Source organism: Anabas testudineus, chromosome 18 (genome assembly GCF_900324465.2).
Source record: "Anabas testudineus chromosome 18, fAnaTes1.2, whole genome shotgun sequence".
NCBI classification, from domain to species: domain Eukaryota; kingdom Metazoa; phylum Chordata; class Actinopteri; order Anabantiformes; family Anabantidae; genus Anabas; species Anabas testudineus.
Window position 1 is genome coordinate 16,253,666 of NC_046627.1, and position 24,895 is coordinate 16,278,560.

Below are 24,895 nucleotides of genomic sequence, written 5' to 3' on the forward strand. Positions count from 1 at the left end.
CAGAGTAAAGAGAGTAAAAAGGATGATAGCTTATGGATGTCAAAATTAAATGGTGGGAAAATGTCACGGGGCAATGTCGGCGCAGTTATTGCCGTGACTCACCTGCCTTAAGTGTAATTTGTAATTTGGACTGTAGAATCAGTAATTTTACTGTGTGTCTAATGTTGGGGCAGTGGCACTTTTTATACCCTTTTCTTGCTCAGATCAAGTCGTTTCAATAAAACGGTGCCCTTTTGGAAAAGTGTGTTTTCTGCACAGCTCCAGCGCTGCTGCAGTTTCATCACGTTTTAAAGGGCCGTAATCACGCAAGCGTTTACATGCACACTACAGTTTGTGTACACCGAGGGCCGTGCAGTTAATCATATAGTAATCATGATTACATTTCATGCCCCCCCCCCCCGCTATTAATTAAACTTGATTGGATGCAATATTGGTGTTTTGCGTATATAGCGCCTGCTCTGGTGCATCAAATCAAGCGCTCCCTACTCTCTGGTAAACTGGTAAACCAATTGTTGGGAAGCTAATGCTGTGATTAACTGGTCTTTGCTTCCCGAGCGTCACTGTGGCTCCAGGCATGAAGGTTTTCTCCTTTTTTTTTATGTGGAGATACTGTAAATCGTTTGTATTTTATTGCACGCCCAACTGTGGTAATATCACAGTTTTTTTTTAGCCTGGCTTCATTTTTATTTGGCTTTAAGGGACAAAGTGATAACTATATATTAATTTGGCTCTAAGTAAACTGATTATGACGCTAAACAGCCACCATATATAGAAATTGTGTAAACTTATATACATTCAGGCTAAGATATTAATTATTTGTTTAAGGCATGTTGAGTTAACTTACCCTTGAAAATGAACCTCCTTTATCTCGACTATGTTACGATTTTTCTAGTTAAGTCCCCCTCTCAACCATGAGGTTTTGGATCACTGGTCTTCTGGGATGATGATGTGTCCTCTAGTTATTGTTTCGCTTCCTTGCCTCACCACTTAATGGGACCAATTAAAGCCATTAATGGGACAGAGGGTCATCCTATCTCCTTTGCTGTGGAATATATTTTACACAAGGTTTGGTTGTGTGAAGGGTAAACTCAGTCAATGGCAAATTTACATTCACAGAGGATAAATCTTATTAGACTAATTACCCCGGAGCAAGTGTGAAACTATGAAAACTCCAGCTCCTTACGGTGTTTATAGCACGAGAACATTTAACCTTGGAAGCTATGAGACACAAAGGAAGGGATAGTGACTGTACCCTCCTTTGTTTCTGAGGCGACGAAAAGAAATTGGGCTGAAGACGGGAAAAGGCTGTTAATGTAGCCATTTATCAGCAGTTATGTTTTGTTGTGCTTGTGTGCTACACAACCTCAGTGGCGTGGATGACTTTTATAAAATGGCAAGTGAGATAGCAGGGAGGCCTGCTTGTTATTAGGGGCCGTAGCCTGGCGCAGACGGCGGTGGTGCCCATTAAACAGTGGGGCAGTCCATTGTCACGCGGTGAAAGTTAAAGAGAAAGGTCAAAAAACCCAATGAAAACCAGGCACGGAGCTGCTTGATGCTGTATGACAGTAAAACCGCCTGCTATTCACTTTCAAAAGGATGTGGATTGCAGTGCGGGAAAATAGCCTCTTTTCAGGATGTTTATTCTGCAAACAAAGGAAAATAGGAATGGACAACGTTAATGTGTGATTAATTCCACACCCCTTTGTTTCATCAAGCAAGAGGACTGTTAATTTTTTATTTTCTCGTGTATTTATTCCGGCCTGTGTGACTCATTTGTGTGTATGTGTGTGTGATTTTTGTCTTTCAACAGCAATCTAAGGAGAACTTCAACCCCAACTGTTCATTCTGGAGTTACTCTAAGAAAACCATGACCGGATACTGGTCCACGCAGGACTGTCGCTTGCTAGGCACCAACAGGACGCACACCACCTGCTCCTGTACTCACCTAACAAACTTCGCTGTACTCATGGCCCATGTGGATGTCAAGGTGGGTCACGCTTTTCTTACTTTTCGTGCTTTTTCGATGATTAATCCTCAAAAGCAGAGGGAATGAAAACACATTGATCCATCACGGTTAACGGTCCATTCCATCCAAGTTTATAGGTTGACAAGAAGAGTAAGCTGGAGTCAGCATAAAGCAGAATGCATGCCTTTCATTGCTATTTGAAGGTAAAATAGATACGTTTCATGACCTTCATAGCGCTTTGTAGGCTAACATTTAAAGTGCCAATGCAAACTCGATTCATACAGTATAGTCATGTGTGAATCAGCCGTTTATATGATTTGCATCAAAGTGCATTGTGTTGTCCACATGCAGCTGTTTCAGCTGCTTGTTGAACACTTATTTACACATCTTTTTTTTTTTTCAAAGTAGCATAGTAGCATAGTCATTTCCTCCTATAAAATGCCATTTTTATAGTTTTTTTTTTAAGTTAACGAGCTCCACAGTGCCTAAAAGAAGCTTATGCAAAGGGAGGATGGAGGACAACAGAACTTTTACACTGTATTCCCACATCGCGGGGTTGTCTCAGTGCACCATTTGGTTTCATTTTGCCTTCAGGACACACACGAAAACAAAGTGAAATAAGTACAGCACAAAAAGTGTGATGTGGAACTGAGGGCAGCAATTATTAGGTGCTAATGGAAAAAAAAACTTATAAAGTAAAAAAACAAACTGTAATTTGTGAGATTTTTGTGGAATTATTACTCAACACTTACAAAAAGGGAAAGAGCACGTGTGCGAAGAGGACAGAAATGAAGCTGCGTGAGCTACAGAAGGAAAAAGCAGAAGACATGCCGATCGCGGAAGAAGTTGTGTTGTCGTTCTGATGCTGACAGACGGCTTAATTATTTCTGTAACAAGAAGTTTGAGGAACCCGCTGCTGACAGAGTAGTTCTTGGTATGTGTCATGACAATCTGTCTCTCCAGAGCCTCTCTCCACGGAATCAGTGGGAGAAAAAGCAGACTCTCTGAGCGCTGTCCCAGTTGGACCCTATCCATAAAGCCACTAGACCTCCTTTCGCCTCCCTCTATTCCCCAGTCTGCCTCTCTCTCACATATACAATGCACACACTCGACTGCAAACACATTCATGCACACAATCATACACAAAATCTAAAATTCAGAATCTCTTTTTTTATTTATTTTTTCCCCCCCTACATGCACACACACACACACACGACTCCAGGCCAGTCTGACTTGGTGTGGTTTACTTCCAGCTAGAGAGAGCCACTGTTTGTCACTCAGCAGCGTGGCTTTTGGAGTCACTAAGCTCTCTGCGGGGCTGAAGTGGAGTCTGGAATAGAGAGGGAGCCATGAAGAATGGGAGCCTTCACATAATGAAAGCAAAGCAGCAAAAAAAAAAAAAGAAGAAGAAGGAGAAGAAAGCAGTGAAAGGAACACTTTCAGTCGAGCCATTCCCGAACATTTTGGAAAGGCTGACTAGCTTGTGGTGCTGCATTCACTGGAATAAAGTGGACAGTAGTTGCACCCCACTTTTTGAGTGTTAGCTGTTATTTTGTGTGTGTGTGTGTGTGTGTGCATCTTCTCTTATGCTTTATCTTTTGGATGTTTGTTGGAAGGTGCCGCTGTGAATGGGACATTCTGTGGCTTTTTATTTGCCAAATTGTCTCAGTGCTGTATCTGAAAACCCAGTGAATGGAGTGTGTGTGTGTGTGTGTGTGTGTGCGTGCGTGCACGTGCAAGAAAGAAGCCAGGAAAGAAATTTCTCTGCCTATTTGTCGCACACACACTCCCAAATTAGAGACTATCTGTTTTTGTATCCATGGCAACACAACATACCACTGCTCATCTCTGCATTGTTATTACTCATTACCCTCAGAGCAACAGATTATATTCTAACCTTGTTTATTTCTCAGTGGCATATCAGAAGGAGAAAAAAAAAACAAAACATAGGCCCGCTGTAATTACAATTTTTCTTCGGAGGACAGAGGCTCGCTACAGTATCACCATCGTCTTTCATCTTGTTGTTGTTTTGTTTTTTGGTTTTTTGCCCCGTATGTATGTATTTATGTATCCACGCTAGTTGGGAATAATGATAGGGTTATATTCAGATATCTTTATGTTCAGCCTAATAAGCTGTCGCCTGCATCGCTCTGGCAATTTGACTTTTTCTTTTTTTATTGATGATTCTTATCGGAATCATCAAATCAGAAGTGGCCAAATGCTACGAGTATGTGACATTATGAACGCTGTCATTTAGTCCTTGATAGCGATTTGAAGTCGCTGCATGGTGCTTGAAGCAAAAAAAAATAATAACCCATATTGTTTTGATTTGATTTATAGCTATTGTATTCATCAGGTGGGATGTGATGCACTGCAATAACAGTAATTATACAACCATTCTACATACAGTATTTGTGTATTTCACATTTTGCAGTTGTTTAGTTCACTTGCCCACCAGAAACTTTAGGACCTCCAAGTTTTTACTGACTAAACTTTGACTCCTCTGAGGCCAAACATTTGTTTTTAAAACTAAAATATGTGCTGCTAATATACTTTTTAACAAAAAGTGCCTTGTAATCATGCTGTGACCTGACATTGATTGTGTGTGTGTGGGCAAGGTAAAGGCCTGTGTCCACACATTCATATTCATAAGAAACCCTTGAACTAGAATGTAATGTAGAGCGTGTGCAATTACTACACACACACAGCAGTGGAGAAACTCCAGACTGTGTCTCATTGGGACTAATTATGTTTGAAGTCGATTAGTTCCTCAGAATAATTTCTAATTCACATATTGTAGATGTTGAAGCATTGTCGAAAATTTGCAAGCAAGTATACCAAAAGATGTTTTCGAGCCTTGGTGGGTTTTAATGTAAAGTCGTTAACCAAATCGCCAAATGTGAAACCTTTTAAAAGTTACACACTCGCAACGACTAATTAAATCCAAATATTTAAACCACTTTTCACGTCGGTACTCCGTCTCACACAGGATCTGTCAGATACAGGGCGATCAGATACAGGCAACCACCACTTACACCATCACAAGGGCACTGAGTGCTCATTTTTGGGCTACCTAGCCAGAGAGCTGATGCCTTCGACTGATCCCGCGCTCTGAGCAGAGAAAACGCCATCGGCTGCATAAACAAATTAAAACTACACTCGCAGACGACAGCTGCGTGCGAGAGATTACGCGTCTCTGTTGCATCTTGTTCAGAATGATTGCAAACTGGGGTTTTTTTTTGGGGGGGGCGGTGTGAGAGGGGCTTCACTTTGATTTCACTTTGCTACAAAAGGTGATTACCTCTACCGAGCCCATAGACACGCAGCGATCAAAGGTGGTTAAGATGCATTCAAAGTGAAGTCATTCCACTTGACTCGATATTGAAAGGCGAGATTTAGCTCTAGCAGTGTTGCTGTCGAACTTGGACACCGCAAGAACGTTTAAAAAAAAGTGTGACCTGTCACTTCATAGTAGTGGTGATGTTAACTAGTTTCTTGGCCTCTTTGTTGAACAAACCTTTCTGGGTCACCCAGCAGATGCAAGATTTTGATGAATGTCCCAGGAACGTATGACCACTATTTTATCAGGGTCTGCTTTAAACTTTTTTTTTTTTTTAAAGATTCTCCAATGGCTAATGCCCATTCAGGCTCCTAAGGCTCCTTATTGAACTCTTTTCTTTTGAATTTAAGTCTGTCCATTTGTGAGGATAGCTAGTGGGCATTAAGATACAGGAAAAAAAAAAATCTTTTAAATATGGGTTAGAGCAAAAAAGCCCCAGCTCAAGAAATATAGACCTGCTCTGGTTTCACCTACAGAGCATTATTTACTTAGTAGATGTGTGTGCTAAGATCGGCCCCAGGGAGGCATTGAGCTACTAGTAAGTGGCACTATTCTCGACAGACCCGTAAGTATAAATCAATGGCACATCCCACTGGATGATGGAGAGGGTGATATTTGGGTAGCATTTATCACTGTCCTTATAGGACAACTCCATGCTGGCACCATCAGACAGTAAATATGATGAGAAAGGACAGTCAAGGTTAGTTCTGTGTTTTATGATGTAACGCATACGACCGGTGCAGCCCTGGACACACAAGAAGAAGGATGTTTATACATTGAAGGCACAGGCGGATTAGACGGAGGCCATGCTGACTGCCATAGCAACTGAAAGTCATGCTTGAACGTTGCATTATAATGATTGTAGTCGAGAACGCTGTGTGACATTATGTGCACGTGCTGAATGTCGATTCCCACCATGCGAGCTGGAATCTCTCTCCCAACCTTTTGAAATTGACAAATTTGCCAAGGAATGATGATTCATATACCCCCCCCCCCCCCCCCCCCCTCCCACAACTGTTCCCCATCCCTGTGCAGATCATAAATCCAACCTATCATACATAGGTGATCATGTCACATGATTCCCTGCAGCGGGCCACTACCCCTTAGCGCAGCTGTCTGCCCTGCCTGACCGTATTTCACGAGTCAGAGCCCGGCTCTGGAGGCATATAGGGAGATTTATACATTTTAATTGGATTGGCTTCATGGCCCCATGCTGAGAGCAGTTCTTTGAGGTATAAAGGGTTGATGCTATGTTTGCTACTACTATGCATTTCAGAGAGCTGGTAACCAAATGCACATGATGCGATCTTGGATTCAGGTGTCGTGGCCACGATGACCAGCGCGTGATGTGAAAAGCTTGTTGCCACGTTTTCTCCTCCACGTCGGACTTATCGAGTGCCCAGAAACCTTGTTTTTGAGCTACGTGCGTGCAGATCAGGGGCAAAGCCAATCTCCTCCGGCATCCGTCTAGAATGAAAAATATGTGTGTTTAAAAAAAAAAATAAGAGAAAAATGTAGGGCAGACGGATTGGACGACAAATTGAATGTGCACAAATGTGCCTCGCCCCAGTAAGTAACATGGATGCTGTATGACTTGGCCGCCCTCGCAACACAGCGAGTGAATTTCAGAGCAAATTAAGTCTGCCCACTTTAGAGACCCCTATACAGATTCCCATCATGGAGGCTTGTCGGTGCGAGGTTATGTGCAGAGGCTCCGAGGATCACATCATTTGCGATCCTGCCTGGGCAGAACCCTGACTAAAAGGAAACTTTTCAGCAGAGGCATTGTGAATGGTGATGTCTCAGCCATCATCCACCTCTGAGAACAAAGAAATCATTCCACAGTAAATCCATCACCCAGGTGTAGATACACTCCCTGCCCTCTCCTCTCCGTTTCTATAGCTTTGTCTCTTTTTCTCTCTTCCTCTGTTGCCGTCTCTTTCTCTCTGACCTGGCCCCTCTCCAATTGAAGGTGAGATTGTGATGGATAGAGCCTGCAGCCACTGCACAGCTCGCTAGCCCGGGAGACCTTAGGGTCTCCTCGCAATGTGCTGCAGCTTGTACCACCCACTGCATCAATACCTCTGTCATGCAGCGGACTGAAAGCAGACACCACACACCTACAGAGCATGCAAGCACAAACATCAACATCTGTTGCCACCCACTGCGTAGGCACCCCTCTAAAGTAAGGGGGCTGAAATCAGCTTCACTTTCACACAGACAGACGCATATACACACAGAGACGTCTGCTCCATATAACATCTTGCCACCCCACCACCACCACCGCCACCACCACCACCTCTCCAACATATACACAACGGCTCATCAGGCAGGAAAATCAAAAGAGCTCTCTCCCCAGACTCAAGGAGCACTGCGGCTGTTATTGTACCAGAGCCCCTTAATGATCAGCATCTGTTCCCTTTTCTGCTAGCGTTAGGCTGAGCTGCCACTAAACAAGGCCTTTGTGCAGTACTTCAACCCCCAAGTTTCCTCACTCTAGCTTGACTGGGAGAATGGAATAAAAAAAAAAGAAAAACATCCGTGGTTGTTGATGGTCCTCCTCTCCCTGCTCCAGCAGGAAAATACAGACTATGGGCGAAATATTATTTAAATAGGTGCTTTGTCAAGAGACATATTAGACATATTGCCGGGTTATTTCCCAATGTAAGCCAATATTTTCTTGTGTTTGCCCTATGCTGTAGTTCTGAGTCATGCTCTATTTGCTAGAGGCCAGCACGGCGCACACAGTGTTCAGATATCAAACAGCCAGACTGTACTCTTAAGTGTGGCACTTAATAGACAGTGTAGGTGCTGGCTTTTAACTACCTGTCAGCGCTAATTTATGGTCTGCCGTCAACTGTTTGTTACTTCTTCTGTGTTGAAGTAATGCCTGTTTGATCTTCATTAGCATTCGAGCGCAGCTGTCATGTCAAAACTCAAAAGTTCCACCGGAGCGAGGACGACAGTTCGAAAGGAGGATGGTGCATTTCTTTAAAAATTACCCATCTCCTTCCCCCACCTTTCTTTTTTAATTCCTCTTTTTTTTTTTATTTAAATCAATGCCCATCAGGCTGAAAATGACGATCCCGTTGGGAAATTAGGACGCCTCGGAAGCTGACCAAAGTGTTTAGATGCAGTAATTATGTTTAGTTAATATATCAAAACGTCACTCTCTGATGCTTGTCCCAGCGTTTTACATATAGAAGACAGTTGGTTGTTTTTTTATTTTGTTTTGTCTTGTCAAGTCTCTTCTTCCCCACCAGTAGCATGGTGAAGAATTGTCAGGTTGTTCCATATATATATATATATATATATATATATATATATATATAACATATGAATTGCACTGAGAATCAGCACATCTGTTTCAGTAATATATAAGCTCCTACACAGCCATGCAGTACCGTTACATCCACACCACCCATCATGTTCCAAATAGGTTTGTTTCCATTGACTTCAATCTGCTTATTATTTACATATTAATGATATCAAACCTGGCGTAACAGTGGGTATAACCCTTGATTTTATTACCCTGAGTTGGGGTCTGCTGTGGCTCCCAACAACATTTTGCAGATTTGGCTCTTTTAGCCTGTATTGCTTTTCCCACCACTTCTGTCCAAGTATCCCAATGTGCTCTTGGCTTTTATGGACTGATGTAAATTTTCTTTCATGGCTGTGGTGGAGTCACTGTTGATCCTTATCTCTCCCGTAAAGCCACATATTTATTGTCAGCAAAAGCCTTTTTACTGCCCAAAACTGGCTGTGGTGGCAAATTACTGTTTGAAAAGAGAAATTTATCTAAAAGCAACAGTGAAAGTTATTGACCATGTTGGGGTTTGATTGTATTCCTGTTGTGCTGGTCTTAGACACCTGTGGCCCTTTGGACTGCTTACTTTGTTGCCCATCCACAATGAAACAACAGGAGGGTATTTTAGATTGATTCAGACGGACTAATTCATGATTCATATTTACCACCTGTGGCTCGCTGTGTTGTGGTTTATTGAAGGCTTGAACGAATGCACTCCCCCACCCCCAAAAATAATAAAAATAAAAGCTTTGGGGTTGTTGCTGGAATAGAAAGGCAATTTATTTTTATGTTTTTTTTTTTGTACCATTGAGACAGTTTTGTTTTTTGCTTTACTAATAAATGCCTGTAATGTACAGTCATTTCTAGGTGCATTAAAAAGAAAAAGACTTTTTCTGGCATAATGTCATCGGTGTTGATCACTCTCACTTGTCAACTCTTTTGCAGAACACAGCCCCTGTTCACGACATGCTGCTGGATGTCATCACTTGGGTCGGCATACTTCTGTCACTGGTGTGCCTGCTCATCAGCCTCTTCACCTTCTGCTTCTTCCGCGGCCTGCAGAGCGATCGCAACACCATCCACAAGAACCTCTGCATCAGCCTGTTCATCGCAGAGTCCCTGTTCCTGGTGGGGATCAATCGGGGTGACCAGCCAGTAAGATGTGCTTGTGTTTTTACCTCTGTCACATTTAACGTGCTGGTGAAAATACTGCATAACCAGTGGCAGCTATTAAAAGAAGTAGGCCACGGCCCATTCTCACCAAGGTTGTGCTGAAAAAACGCACCCTCACATCTGTATGGTAAATATTAAGACAGAACCAGCAGCAGCTTAGCTTCATTTGCTGGATCTTAGCACTTCTAACACTAGAAAGCAGTCGGGGGAGGGAAGTGTTGCTGTTCCCAGCCAAGAATTAGCTTTTGTACAGATTAAACAAACAGGATATAACATTTGTGAGCTCTAGAGGTGCTTCAAGCACCTTAGATTTCATTAACTTTGGGCCTTTGCCCTAAGAGGAGCTAAGTGGCTGCTGGCTCCAGCTTCTGGCAATATTTCCAAAAATGCCAATATATAAAAAAAAAAACCCATTGAGGTTTAAATTAAGTTTATATGAAGTCTTACATGTTGGCTTGACACTCAGTGGCAGTGTTTTGAACTGTCTTTCCACTATATATGTCAGTAAAGAGTGCATTTTAAGTGTCTCCATGAGGACTGTTCACAGTCTCCTGACTAGATGTGAGCGACTAAAATATTTTCTGAGATGATGGAAACGTTGGTATCCTGCTGTGCTGTGAGCAGTCCTTCCCAGTGATTGCCAGTGGCCCTGAACTTTTTTGATCCCACCAGACTGAGTGAGATGAAACACTGAATGAAAAGAACTGGATCTCTTTATCCAACCAATGCTCCCTCCATCAGCTGCGGAGAAGCAAAACACTTACTTCAAAGTACACTCACTCATTCGCACAAAAACACACGCCAAGGCACTGCTACGTCCTCATATGTTGATCACTCTTACGCGGCACGCACTCTCTCCCCGACACGAATTCATCTTTTCGCCCCGCCACCGCCTCCCGGTGCAGTTTTTCCAGTTTGTAAACACTTTGGATGCATCATGACTAAGCTGCTAAACATACTAAAGCGTGTTCTTGTGCGCTTGCTGTAGTTTGGATGGCATTACTTCTCTGTAGGAGCTCAGCTGTGGTAGCAGGTGGAGGCATGCTGTCACTGCATAGTCATCTTCAGCACTCATACTGTAGACGAATGTGGAGTCGTCACATGCACGCAGGATGGCACTGGGATTGATTTCACCTACACCATTTTTCAGTTTAGTAGTTTTGTTCGCTTGGGGTAAGAAAAAGAAACACTGGAGTGATTGTCTGATCACAGTTTGAAATTAGCTCTATGCCTGTAAATTTATAATGGGGTCACACATCAGAGTACAGTTTATTGCTGATTGTCTTTTTAGTCATTTGAGTCATTTATTTATTGTCACTGTTAATCTTAATGCGCCACATAGTTCACAAATGTGTGCCCTTCTAGCCAAAACCTCTTGCTATTAAAACAAATATTATATATTGCTCTACCAATATCACTATAAGCACCTCAACCAAAACTCACAGCCATAGTTTAGCCGCAAAATCTATATCCCTGTGAAGTTAAAGATAATGCTTTGGCCCCACACCTTTCCCTTCCATAACATTTTATGGGCGTGATTCACAGCCAGGCTCTAAGATCACTCTCCTGGACCGCAATTAATGTCCACTCAACCTTTTAGTTATTTAATTGAACCCATTTCAATGACAAAATATGCTAGTTATGTTCAACTGTGCCAATAATTAGATCAATCCATGTAAGTACTGTATCTTATTATTGTTAGAAAGTGTGTGGGCGCATGCATACATGCAAATGACAGTCTGCTCTATTCGTGTCTTGTCTGCACATATCTCTATCAGCTCGGGAAGTGTGTAACTACATTATGTCCTCACACCTGGCCGTGGTATGAAATGCAGCGAGCTCCAAATGGTTCTTGGACTGTTGACTTCACTTCTTCATATCTCTGTTTCCTCCCATGCCAGCTACAGCAAACAAGACCACATGCGCTCAGTAGCTGTGGCGTTCCTCTGCCAGTCGCTACAGGCAAACATCCAATCGCTTCAGCCAAACAAAGCTTAGCAATGCTAATCGTTGGGAAGACACAAACATGGAGAGGTCAAATAAATGCTGCTCGGTTATAGTCACTTGGATGACACACTTTGCCACTGGTATTATACCCTTTAGCAAGGCACTTAATCCTTCAGGAAATCATCTAAAAGCCCCAAAGCGATGTGATTAAGACATGTCTTCGACTGTGAATTCGCACACTTCTGTTCTTTTCCCCCCCCCCTCTCTTTATCTCTCTTATTCTTGTTTATGTCTATCGCTGTAAACCCTTCCCAGATTGCTTGTGCTGTCTTCGCCGCCCTGCTCCATTTCTTCTTCCTGGCGGCGTTCACATGGATGTTCCTGGAGGGCGTGCAGCTCTACATCATGCTGGTGGAGGTGTTCGAGAGCGAGCACTCGCGCCGACGCTACTTCTACCTGGTGGGCTACGGAGTTCCTGCATTAATTGTGGCCGTTTCCGCCGCGGTGGACTACCGCAGCTATGGCACTGACCGAATGTGAGTACTTGTGGGGTGCTAGCTTGTGAGCACATTAGACTTCCCAATCTGTCTGAATGTGCCGGGGGAGTTGGCTTCTTAACGTAATACTCAAAAGATTGCCTTGTGGTAGCTGATTCGTTTTAGAACATATTAGATTTGCGATTCATTTGTGCATGAGTAGACATTAAACCCATGCATTATTGTAGAGTACACGGGCAGCTTCCTAGAATAGTGCATTAGGCCAACAGATCCTGTCAGGGATATGTTTAATATTAAAGGACAACTCCACCAATTTTATACATCCAGATCCATTTATGTGTCATGTTGAGTGGCAGTAACCTTGTGAAAACAGTTGTATAATGTCTTTTGTTGCCCCAGAGGAGGTTTGTCTAGTCAATAGTGAAACACTAAAGAATAACTAGATTTTGTTTTGATGCCTTTCAACTACTGCAAGAAAGCTTTTTAAGCGAAGGGGGTGGAAGGATTTTGAAAAATGTGGGTGTTTTCCAGGCAGGGTGAGACCATTGAAAGAAGCTAGCAAACCACATTAAGGGAGGAGTCTCTTGAGAGTTCCCCAAGTGAGATACAGTATAATGAAAGTGATATAAAGGATAATAGAGTAGTCTTTGAATATTCTGGGGCAAATGTTACATCAGATATTTAGATATGAAAATGAAACTCAAGGAAGTGAAAAAGCAGTTCTGGTACACTGATTTGGCATCTTAAGCAGTCAGAAGTATTTGGCTTTAATGCAGAATCTGCATTTAATGCCTCTATTCTACCAGACTCCAACAATATGAGGCATTTTAAAGGTGCTTTTGTCCAAAGGGATCTACAGTTATACCTACATGTGGATAAAATTAACAATTAATAGAGAGATTGTAATAGATATGGTAAATAGTTAAGTGCATTTAGTCAATCACAGTGCTTATTAAATACAATTATCAAATCCTTATACTTTACTTACTAGTATCTATTTTTTCCAGATGTTGATTGTTATGAAAATGCCCTCTGATATGCTATTTAGGGCTAATCAGCTGTCAGTATATAAAGTAGTTAAATTTAGCTCCTCCTTCACATATATACAAATACAAGTATAAAAGAACAACAAGACAAAACCCCCTGATTCATCCCCGACAATCTTGATGCATCCCTGACAAGAATGTCACTGGAGGGTACTTTATCAGTATGGAACAAGGTGATGTCTGTGGTGAAAACGTGCCAGAACATGCTACTATTAGTCCAACACCTTCCTTAACACCTCCACCCCTGGTCCGACAGCCTGCACAACCACCTCACCCTAAGTCTGATGGCAGGTTGACAGCCCAACTGTAACAGAAGTGATGCAGCAGTAAGAACATCTGAACAAATTGTCTGCTGGACACCTTGAAGATGCTCACTCCTCAGTTTAGACACTGTGGTGAAGCAGGGAATCCGAATGTATAGCCTGCACCCTGCTAACAGAACGACAACATGGTTTTTGTTGGTCATGGAGTCTTCGACAGCCTCACAGAGTGAGCTAAAGCTCATCATCAACTTTTAATGAAGCATAGCAATTACTAAAGATGCATACATTTCCCTACTGCTGAACCGACATTTGATTTTGACAGTGAAAAATGCTAACCTCAGGAAATAGTAATGCTGGATGAGAGTAAGTCTGCAGTGTTTGACGATAGATACAGATTCCAGCACGTGGATGGAGAGATTTATAGGAAAGGAGGAGGTTGTAAAAACAGGGAGATTGAGCCGGAAAGTGAGTGAAAGAGAGAGGAGATTAACGGAAAGATGAGGAGCGACAGAGACTGCCTTTTTGTGTTTCCCACAGAAGCTACACAAGATAATTTCCCAGCCCTTTTTCCTCTGAAATACAAAGTGGTCTATAAAGCAGTGTAATGCCAAGCAAAGGGTTGTGCTCCATTCCTCTCTGTTAATCTCAAACCCATCTGAAAGTAATGAAGACCAGCATCAGCAGTTTGCTTCCAAGATGTTTATCATATGTGGCACACACACACACCCACACACACACCCACACACACACACACACACACACATGCATTGCCACATACAACGCAACCGGTAGACAGTACATTTGTAGATTGTCGGAGCCATAGTTCTTAGTGATGGATGAGGTGATAGCTGCCACCGCCTGAGCCTTGGCATCATGTGAATAATTAAAGCCTGCCACCGGTGGAACAATTATATGCAGCCAGTGAAGGATGAGGGAAGGGACAAGGTGTGACATGTGGTGAATAGCAAAAGGTGGGAGAGGGCACGTCGGCCTGGCACAAATTGATTCGGGGACCATGGCGGCATTATCACATGTGGCCTTATTTTGAGCAGAAATATCCAATATACTGCAGTCAAAAGTGACCCAGGTGCAGTAGATGAATGAAGGTATGTGGAGTGACTCATAATAAGTGAGCACATAAAAAAAGGCTGCAGCAGCCTAAAGGTCAGCTTGCTTCTGAAGTCATCTGGTCTCAGTCCGGGATCCAATCAGTACAGTAGGATTTGCATGCGGCTGTTCGCAGTAAGTACTCTAAATGTGCCCTTGAGCAAGGCACCTTTCCTTTTTTCCTCCTGTCCAGTGTGGCTGCTCACTGGTCAACATAACAAACGTGATTCTGTGTCATTCCTCCAGGTTTAATGAAAGCAATAAATCAACCACCTGCAAGCTGAGGAAACAGAATTACGGTGTAGTTTCAGTAATTGATTTACTGCGACTGTAGTTCAGTGTGTTCCACCGAGCGAGTGCAGAATAACGGCGGGTATTGTTTCCAAGTAAAGTTTCTGTAAACAAACACAGTTGATCCCAACATTCAGTGTTTCTTAACCAAAACTGCTCCGTGTATCCCCGAGGCCTCGCACACATGGCGAATGCTTTCTCCTTCTTGTCTGTCCAACATTTGCGAGGCAGATATCGCTGGACGTACTGAAATCTGTTATGTTTACATCAGTTTTGACTAGAGCTAGCATTCGAGGGATTCTCAAGGGAGCTGCAAGGCAAAGGGGTCACATGATGAGCAACGATAGCCAACCTTAACTAGTGAGCGTATCTAGCGAGCCTGCTTACTGCTGCCCTGACATTTCCTGCATTTTACTAGTACATTGCTATGTTTTTTTTTTTTTTTATGTGTTGGCTTAAACGTCTACAGGAATTTGTATGAATAGAAAAATGCAAGATACAAATAAGACTGGGGCCTGTCTCTCCAAACTTTATTCAATAGGACGAGTAGTGGTCGAAAAACATGTACAATGTACCTTTAATCAATGCTACAAAAAAGCCATGCACAAGTATTAAAGGTCGTATTTAAAGACAAATTGTGCTTTAGGGTTTTAAGACTGAATCTGAAGGCTATTAGTCATTTTGTGGCCCAAATATTTCACAGTGGTTCCATCAGTAACTTGGTCATCAACTCACTATCACTGAAGTGACTATCTCAGTTGCAAAGATGTCTTTGCAGATTAAGTTGCCTTGGCTCAAAGGACAGCATATGTCAGCTTACTGCAGATTGAATGCCAGGATGCTCAGCACAAGCTGTTGGCACAAGCTTGACTTGTGTTTTATTTATTTATTTATTTATTTATTCTTCCTGGCACACATTGATGGTTTTGATTGCTTGGTTACTAAAGGAATAAGGCAAAAAATAGTTGCACACCAGGAGGTGGTGGTGGTGGGGGGGGGATGAAACTAGATGTACTCTAAAAGCCAAACACAAGCATGACACAAGTGGAGAAGGGGAGTTAGAGGAGGCAGGGAAGGAAAAAAAAAAATGACAGCCTGCAGCTCCAGCCGCCCACCACGTCTTAAAATCTTCCTATGATCTGAAGACGAAGACGACGAAGAAGGCAAAAAAAAAAAAAACGAACAATAGAACCTTCAGCATAATTTATAATAACAGCGGCGTTTGGAGCATGTGCTTTTGATGAGCTGCCAGAGCAGCCGTGCATGTTGTTCAGCTTTTTGTTTGGGAATCTTCGCTCCTTTATGCGCCCATATGTGTTTTTCTGTGTTGCCTCCTCTCCTCCATTGATATCGGCGAGGGAGAGACATATCGACTCCCGGTGTGAGGAAAGAAACAGTAAATTTTTGTCCTGTCACTTTTTTTTTTTTTTTTTTTTTTTAAGCAAAGTATCCTCTCCCGTGTGTGTTTGTGAGTTCTTCGGCGACAAATAAGTGAAACGTACAAACTTGTCCGTGGCAGGTGGATTTTAAGCCTGAATTTTCAATTTGTGGTTTACATAGCTGTAAATAGTGAAGATCTCATTTTGTTTTTGAACCAAAATAGCATTAATCATATCATGGACGATGGTATCTGGCTTTGTTTTGCTTCAACATCAACATTAAATAGGTTTACGTCAAATAAGATGCTCTTTGAAGCCGTACGCCTTTTTATTTTTTTTTAACCACAGTCACTGTCTAAAGCCCAGTGCTGACTTGTGACTGACTAAAATACCTCATGCACTTCCGTTTGCCTTAAAATGCCATTGAACCATTACAGATGATTCTCTGCCACTTCCATTTTCCTTCTCTGTCAACCTGAATGACAGTGTGGCTGTACCAACTGTAATTTTCCAGTGGCCAAAAATGGAGGCGTCTATCTGCTGCGGTAGCGGAGATTAAAAGATTAATAATTCAACCACAGGTCATGAATCAAGCTTCTTCTTCTTCTTCTTTTTTTTTTTTTACTCCTTCTTTTTTCTGTTGCCATTTCAAAGGCACAGCGCTGTCACCTTCCCCTGGCCCCGCTGTTTCTGATCTGTTTTTAGTTTTACTCAGCACAGAACAATGATTGACTACGTGTAATGCTAGAATGAAGTACGAGGCCGGGAGAGCGCTTTATTTCATTATTGACATAATTACAGCACTCCTACAGAGTCATCACGTGAGACACTTTGCCGAGTGCTTCTAGGAATGTGTGTGACCGCGTCTGTCAGAGTCGGGGTCACTCCTGTCTCCTCCGGAGTGCTACAGTTGGGATTCAATTGAGAACTAATTGAATAAATTATCGTCTGTGATGGTAATTTGGTGATGAATTCAACTAAATCTGGTCACAGGAAGCTCTTACTTCACTGGTGTACTCATTTTCTAATTTACCTATTGATTAGTGTGCCTGTGTTGGCTATGAAAAGCCAATCATCGGCGCGGACGTCGACATCGAAAGGCCTCCGTTCCTTCAAAATCTTAGCGATGGCGATAATTCTTAAAGCCCCTTGTGGCAATCTATGTCTTGAAGTGCCTATTCCTCTGTGTCGCTCCAGCTGCCCACTTGATGTATTTCCTCTGAGCAGCAGTATAAAGCTATAACCTCAAATCTTTCTCTCCCATATTCATACCCCCCCCCCTCTCTTCCCTTCTATCTCTTTCACTGCAGTTGCTGGCTTCGTCTGGACACCTATTTCATTTGGAGTTTCATAGGACCAGCAACCTTGATAATTATGGTAAGCATACCCCCCCCCCTTCCCTGTCTGCTCATTAACCCTACTTAGCCTGCGGGTCGCCGCTTAAATGGTCCGCCGAGATCCCTTTTTCGAGCTCCCATCCTCTCCCTTCTCTCTGCCCTGTTGAGCATATATGCCACCGCCGGGCACAGAGCCGTCCAGAAAAACGAATGAGGGGTGTAGAGAATATATTACAGTTTGTCACCCTGCCGCAGTCACCGGCTGAGACACTTTTTTGGAGGGTGGTGGTGGGAGAGTAAGCGAGGGGAGAGAAAGAGAGTGAACTCTGCTCAGTATGCAGTGTTGGAGTAATCTTCACTGCGATTATGATTGATTTTGTTCCCGTTCCAACTCGTACTACACTACCTTTTGCCATCTCCTCCTCGCAGGCACACACACACACACACACACACACTTTTTGTGTCATTCCCAACTAGGACAGGCCTAATTTTCTAATATAATAGCTCATATATTGATCCAAGTGCTTTAATTCAGGTGCCTTACTTTAGTTTCTAAGTGTTCTATCCAATGCCAAGTTATAAATACTGTTTGTCTCCAGAGGCGTGCTCCTTATTTTTCAAGACAGCAGTCAGCTATCACAATAAACATTTGCAATCGGCTAATAAATGTCCCCAACAGCAGTCACAATTCTCATTCGATGACAAGATTTGGTACGAGCTAACGTGTTGTTTCAGCCGTTCTTACCACAGCACGATAGCGACCGGCTACGATCAGCTTTCTAAATGCAAATATGAATAATGTGCTTTCATGCTCCAGTTTGCACTAATCATTCACAATGCATCTCGGTGTGCTTCATGACTCACTGTTTCTGTCTTTGATTTACCAACAGGAATGCAGGGCTACAGCACAAATCCAGTTCTACCTCCAGGAATTTGTTGTTTTTCACCTCATTTTAGCTGAATGTCTCTTGTAAACAACAGTAAAAATCAGTGAAAGCTCATTAATTGCTGTAATTTCTGAGGAGTCGTTTTTGAAAAGACCCTATGCCGTGACCAGATTTGACTAATTTTCTGTTTTTGTGATTATTGACTCAGAGAAATAGAAAATAATGAGATACACCAGAGTAGGTCTGTTTAGTGTAATGTTTAATTACGTTTTTTTTTCTTCATATCCAGCAGTTAAACATGAGGCCGCTTCTTTAGTTCTCTGACTAATTACAGTGTGTTTGGTTCTCAACACACAGAGATGTGCTTGACTCAACTTCTGTAATTATTTGAAGTTTTATTTCTCTGTTAATGCAAAGAAGTATTCAGCACATATGGGCAGCATATTAAATTTAAAAGGTGCCTCTCCTGGGCAGATTAAATTATCGTTAAAGCTGTATCCCACCTATTAAAAGTTGTCATTGCTCGCGATAATGCAGGGGACACGTTGCGAGGTGCACGCTGACAGTTCTTGAAGAATTTAACGAAAATCTCAACGAGTGCAGCGAGAAGTTTCTTTGTGAATCTCCAAACTGTGGCAGTGGCAGCCATTCCCCGTGGTTTCCTCTAAGTGTGAATATGATGAGACAAGTGCGAATAAGTCAGATGGAAATGCTCCCTCATACAAGTATGCAGCTGTCTCGTCTCACCGTTCCCTGTTTAGTCCGTCGTACCACCGTAGAGGTTTCACTGGATTTTGCGCTCTGTTTGGCAAAGTGGGAAACCGAGTACGGCTGCGGCGTCCCAGCTTTGTGCTACAAAGTGCCCTGATTTAAAATGAATGGAAGTGAAACAGCAATCACACAGGCTTCACTCCTCTCTCTCTCGCTGTCTCTCTCTCTCTCTTCTTCTTCTTTCAGCTGAACGTGATCTTCCTGGGCATCGCTCTCTACAAGATGTTCCATCACACGGCCATCTTGAAACCAGACTCCGGTTGCCTGGACAACATCAAGTAAGAGCACTCAGATCACCCAGATATCCATTAAAGTTACCCAGAAATAGCACTCCCTGTGACATTTTGTTACAGGGGGGGGAAATGATGTCTCGTTAAGTGTGTGACGGGCTAGCTTCCACCAAAGGCACTCTGGCGACTTGATTGTGCTGTGCGAGGCTCTGTTTGAGCTCACCTTTCCCTCGTGCCTTCTCCAGTTTAGCCAACCCCCGGCTAAAAGAGCCGCCTCTCGCACGGCGCTCTGTATTCAAGCCAGTGTCCCTTTGATATTTTAAAACATCATTAAAGGCACTTAAGGTTGTGAACGCCCAACCCAAAAGGGGCCCTGGAATCTAAGCCTGCAAAGGGTAAGCACCTCCCATTATGCTGAAAGGTTGTGTCAGGCGGGGTTAAAATCAAACAGGCATTCTGTTGTGTCTCCATCACTATCTGAAGAACACTGTTGTCTGCGCAAGAAAAGGCCAGGAGACAATCTGACAAGCCTGACCTGGTGTTATCTTGGAGTCAACATGTCGCCGATGAATATTCATAGGCAGAGCGCGTGCGCGTCGTGTGTGTTTGTCTCTGTTTATCTGCCTACGCCTGGCAGCTACCAGATAATGTGAAAGCTTGAGGGACAATGATGACTATAAAACTTCAGGTGTGTTAGTGAAAGTTTAAATACATTGCTGCTCTTTTTTAAGCATTCGGTTTGCAAAGATAACTGAGGTCACTTATGTAACAGGTATACATCATGCAAACCATGCTGCTTATTGTTTTCATTGAAAGTTTCATTAGTGCAGACGTCTGGCATGAACTGCAATTCAAAACACGTCACTACTCATCCAAGCAGCTTCTTCAGCGTGAAGAGAGTCGGTTTACGGCATCTCAGACTTATCTTTCAGGATGGTTTGAAGTTGTTCCAGGTCAGGTGAGAAACAAAACCGCCCTGGAGGACACATTCGGGACGCCCTAACAACCTTTTCCTCAGACTGAAGAGGCTACTTACAGCAGATGGGTACAGCAACATCAACAAACATTTCAGTCTCAAAAGAAACAAGCCCAGCTGCCTGAACTCCCAAATCATAATAATAAAAAAAGGAAAGATGACAAAAATATGCAGATGAAGTATGACGTTCAGAGCGATAACTAACACAGCTCAAGTGAGAGTCTGCTAATTGAGTTTCATTTTGGAAGGAATTCATGGAAAATAACGGCCGCCTGGAGTTGTAGCATGAATAGCAAATCAAAAATGGGATAACAGTTATATTTAGTGATCTGTAGTTAAAGGGATAACACTTGCAAACGTACTGTCGCCCTTCATTGCCTTTTATTGTTGCTTTATTGTTGAAGGGTTAGATGTTTAGTATCGGGGTCTCTACATGACAGTTCACAGACCAATTCAGCCACACTTACAAAAGTTCTCTCCATAAGTCAGGCTCGACGTGGAAAAAGACTTTTAAAAGTTGTTTTTCAGCGCAGTGACACAGCTTTTTTTCCTGTCGTTGTCTTTGACGTAGGCTGCAGCTACTCTGTGTCAGGGCGCACTGCTTCTGCAGACGCTGTAAAGTTGTTTTCTGCCTGTTTGCTATGATAGATAAGGGTCTCTGCTCTGTTTTTTTGCTGTCTGCCTTGCTCCTCTCGAGCCACTGTGGACAGATTAGTCTACTTTATGGCTGGCGTTGTGGATGTGTTTTTTCTTTTTTTTTTTTTTTGTGGCATCACATCACTGGTTATGTCTCAGCACAGTGGCCCCTGTCTGCCCTGCTCCTCTCAGCTCAGTGATACACACATAAAAAAAAACAAAAAAACAATCTTCTGTGAGCATGATGTAGCATGCTTAGCTGCGACACGTCAGATCGTACTGTGCCGGCGTGTTTTACCATCACAGACTCGCAGCAGGATGTTCCCTGAGCCGACCAGTGGCTGTAAGTGCTGCTTTTGAACAGGGCCAAAGTGTCATCTGTACTAGCCTGAAGATGACATTTACAAAGAGCACAACATTTAACAACACAACAAATCACATAAAATGTGTTATCCTCTAATCTCATCATCTCTTTGTAGGTTTGTATTTAGCCTAATTTTAATGTAAGTAGCGAATTAAGCATTAGTGAAATCAAAGGGGTTCCACCGTGCTAAATCAACATTACACAGGGATTAGTCTTTATTAAATAGCTAAATATGAACCGACCGTGTCTCCTGTCATGGCTACACAGGAGAAACCATTCAGTGTGACCTTATTTGAAAGTTTTCCATCAGAAAAATGGTGTGTTTTGATCCCGTTTGATTCAAGCCTGTGACAAAGAAAATGTGAATCAATATTATGCACTTTGTACTTTTGCAGCAGTGAAAGCTGTGAAGCAGTTGTATAAAGTGTTGCCATTGCCACCAAGAGTAGCAACAAAGACTTGTAAATGATCCGAATCCAGGTTTCTTTCTTTTATTCTTTCTTTTTTTATATATATATATATTTGGGTGGTGGATCAACACATGACCTTTTCTCATGTCCTCCCTGTTCTATGAAAAACAAGAGAAGAGACCGCGCTCACAGTGTGGCTTAATCACCAGCAGATCTGCTAATAGAAACCTACATGCCCAAACAATAGATTCCCTAAAAATAGATGCTCATGTTCCCACAGAGACACAAGAATAGGTGCGAATACGTGCACCTGACCAGTCTCAGATACGGGCTTCAAACGCGGACACAGATACAGGAAGACGACCGCCGGCAGGGCACATGAAGCCAGCTACTACTCTGCGTACTCTGACTGCTTAGTGCATCACTGTGGTCGGGTCCATTTCATCTTTGATACCGTGGAGACACATTGTGTAGTTTGTTCTGCAGAAAAAATATTGACTGCTGGAGTTCTCAGTGTCATATGATTTATAACACCCGCCTCCCAAAATGTACCAAACAAACCCGGCCGCTTGACCCTGAGCCTTACTGACTTTGAAACGCTGTGCAGTGTTTCAGATGACCGTTTGGAAAATGGTGTGAACCCGCGGCGTGTTAGTCATCTCTCATTCATCTGGCACCCTGTCGCCCATTACTCAACAACACGGACGCACGAACACATTCATAAAGCTGCAAAGCTGCTTCCTCCGTTAGATCGGAAACAAGTACAGAGAAACAAAACATGTGTTTCCGCTTTAAGCATTAGCGCCTCGTGACCTCTGGACTATCACAGTTGATCATTGCAGATCTGTTATCACCTTCTTTCCTGTATGAACTTTTCTTGGAATTAAAGCAAAACTGGTTTGATGATCATGATAGCTCGGGTTAATTGAGTCAATCTAGCTTAGCTTAATGAGGTATATCTGCTTTTGTCTCATCTTTCTGCTCTTTGGTTCCTCTTTATGGTTTGATGTCACGTTTTCTGTTCGGATTTCATCATGCTGCCTTGTTTTAATATGAATGTTTCATCTCTCTTTCGCTGTGTATCTCTTTCTTTCTCTCCCTCTCTGCTTTTCTTCTTTTGATTAGCACTCACATCCTGCCTTTTTATCTTAAGCCGTGTTTATCTTTAACATCTTTCTGTTTTTCATCTTCTGTTTCTTTTTTTTTTTCCCCCCCCTCTCTTCATTTTAGCTACCGTTATTATGATGGATGTGTTATTGTAGAATGGCACTGGTAAGATGCAACATTTCTCAGTAGAGGGTGTAGAATAGAATTGATATTGTGTTTGATGTGTTTTTCCCTCCTCACCCCATAATGGAGACAGCGGCTGCCACTGCCCTTGTGATTCATGGATTACAACGTGACTTTTGCACCGTTGTGACTTATACTCGAAACTTGCTCGTCCACGCGCGGTGGACTGAACATTTTTAGAGAAATGTATGAATTCCTTCTCATGCTGCTTCCCTCCCTGTGGCGATTAGCAACTTCAAATGAACTACGCCAATGAGGATGATGTCAAAGATAAAAAAAAAAAAAGGCTGTGCCCACATCAAAAACTTTGCACCATTGATGTCTTAAACACTTTGAGGTGATTAGCATTTTGAGCATACCTTTGGTTAAATAATGAACACCCTGTCGGGTTGATCACAGCACTTCCTCTCGTCCTCCCAGAAACAGCCTATATAATTACTTTATGCAGATTTAAAACAGGTTGAATTGACCAATTGCAATCTCATACATAAATGATCTGTGACATTGCAATGAATGGCACCTCTGCAAATTAAGTCATTTCGAAGGAAATTGGTGGTAATTTGAAGCCACAGTCTGAAGTAGTTCTCTGACTCAAATTGCTCATTTTTTGGTGTTTCTGCTCGATGATTAGCACAATAAAGCCTTCCTTACTTTTTTTTTCGTGCTTCAAAAGCCGAAAAGTGCTATGCCGCAGCTCTCAGGGATGGATGGTATGTCTATATATTCTTCAGCCATTCAGATGGATCTACGTTTTTGTGACGATTACATCGGAGCTTAAGCACTTTAGTTGCTTAGATTCTGTATTTGATACTCTAAAAATATACATGTATTTAGAATTAGCCATACAGTAAACTGTTTTGAACCTAATGATGCCAAGAATATGAGAGGATCTTTAAGCGACATTGTGTTAGTAGCTTCGAGGCGTGCAGCAGCCCTGACAGGATTAAACCTAAATACGGCATTTGGAAGTGAGCTGTTATGCTTTTTAGTGACTGTTCACACAATCGCAGAAGTTTTGCCTCGAGGCCTCAAAAGTCTTCCTCACGTGTGTATCTGATAACTCAGCATGACCTATTGTGTCTCTATCATCCGCCATTCGCCGAACTTCTGCTAGAGGACAATATTTTGTTCTTTGCACCCACTGCTTCTGTTTCTGTGTCCATTTCGGGGGCAGCCGCCTTGATGAAGTACCTCTCCCACCAGGTCATTAAGACAGCCCTGGGAAAATTATGTTTAATGGTTGCCCTGGTGAATTCATAAATCATTTATTTTGCCGCACACCTGGCCCATTTATAAAAGCTTAAATGCGAAGGTCTGCCAGCATTTATGAGGGGAGGTATGTACTTCTGTGAACCCAGATAATTACAGTTAGCACCTGTAAATCACAAATAAATCCCTTCCAAAAGTGCCTGAATGTCTGTCCTTGATGTTTGGATGTGGACGCTGTGAATACAGCTTTAATCTCCGCTGCCAGAATAAGCCATCTTCCTTCACAGTGTATTGTTTTCATCTTAATGTCTAAATTTGTACATTGTATTTGTGGCCACATATTCTAGATTCCAGCTCATCATCTCTTTATGTGATGTGATTTGTTTCTGTATTTTTTTCAACACTTGATTTGTGTTAATTTTGTTTTTTTATTGTGTTGCTCAGCTATCAGGATTATGAACCTGAGATC

General features: G+C 42.5%; 1 protein-coding gene across 12 annotated transcripts in view; it reads left to right on the top strand.

Moving 5' to 3' along the window:
• Positions 1–24,895, top strand: part of LOC113157377 (adhesion G protein-coupled receptor L3-like) — a 194,528-nt gene that overhangs the window by 158,414 nt on the left and 11,219 nt on the right. For all 12 annotated transcript variants that reach the window (XM_026352846.1, XM_026352850.1, XM_026352849.1 and 9 more), the window contains 5 exons: positions 1,811–1,987; positions 9,559–9,768; positions 12,049–12,269; positions 17,627–17,693; positions 19,498–19,589. In XM_026352846.1, the coding sequence (XP_026208631.1) occupies positions 1,811–1,987; positions 9,559–9,768; positions 12,049–12,269; positions 17,627–17,693; positions 19,498–19,589 (767 nt within the window). The remainder of the gene's footprint in view (positions 1–1,810; positions 1,988–9,558; positions 9,769–12,048; positions 12,270–17,626; positions 17,694–19,497; positions 19,590–24,895) is intronic.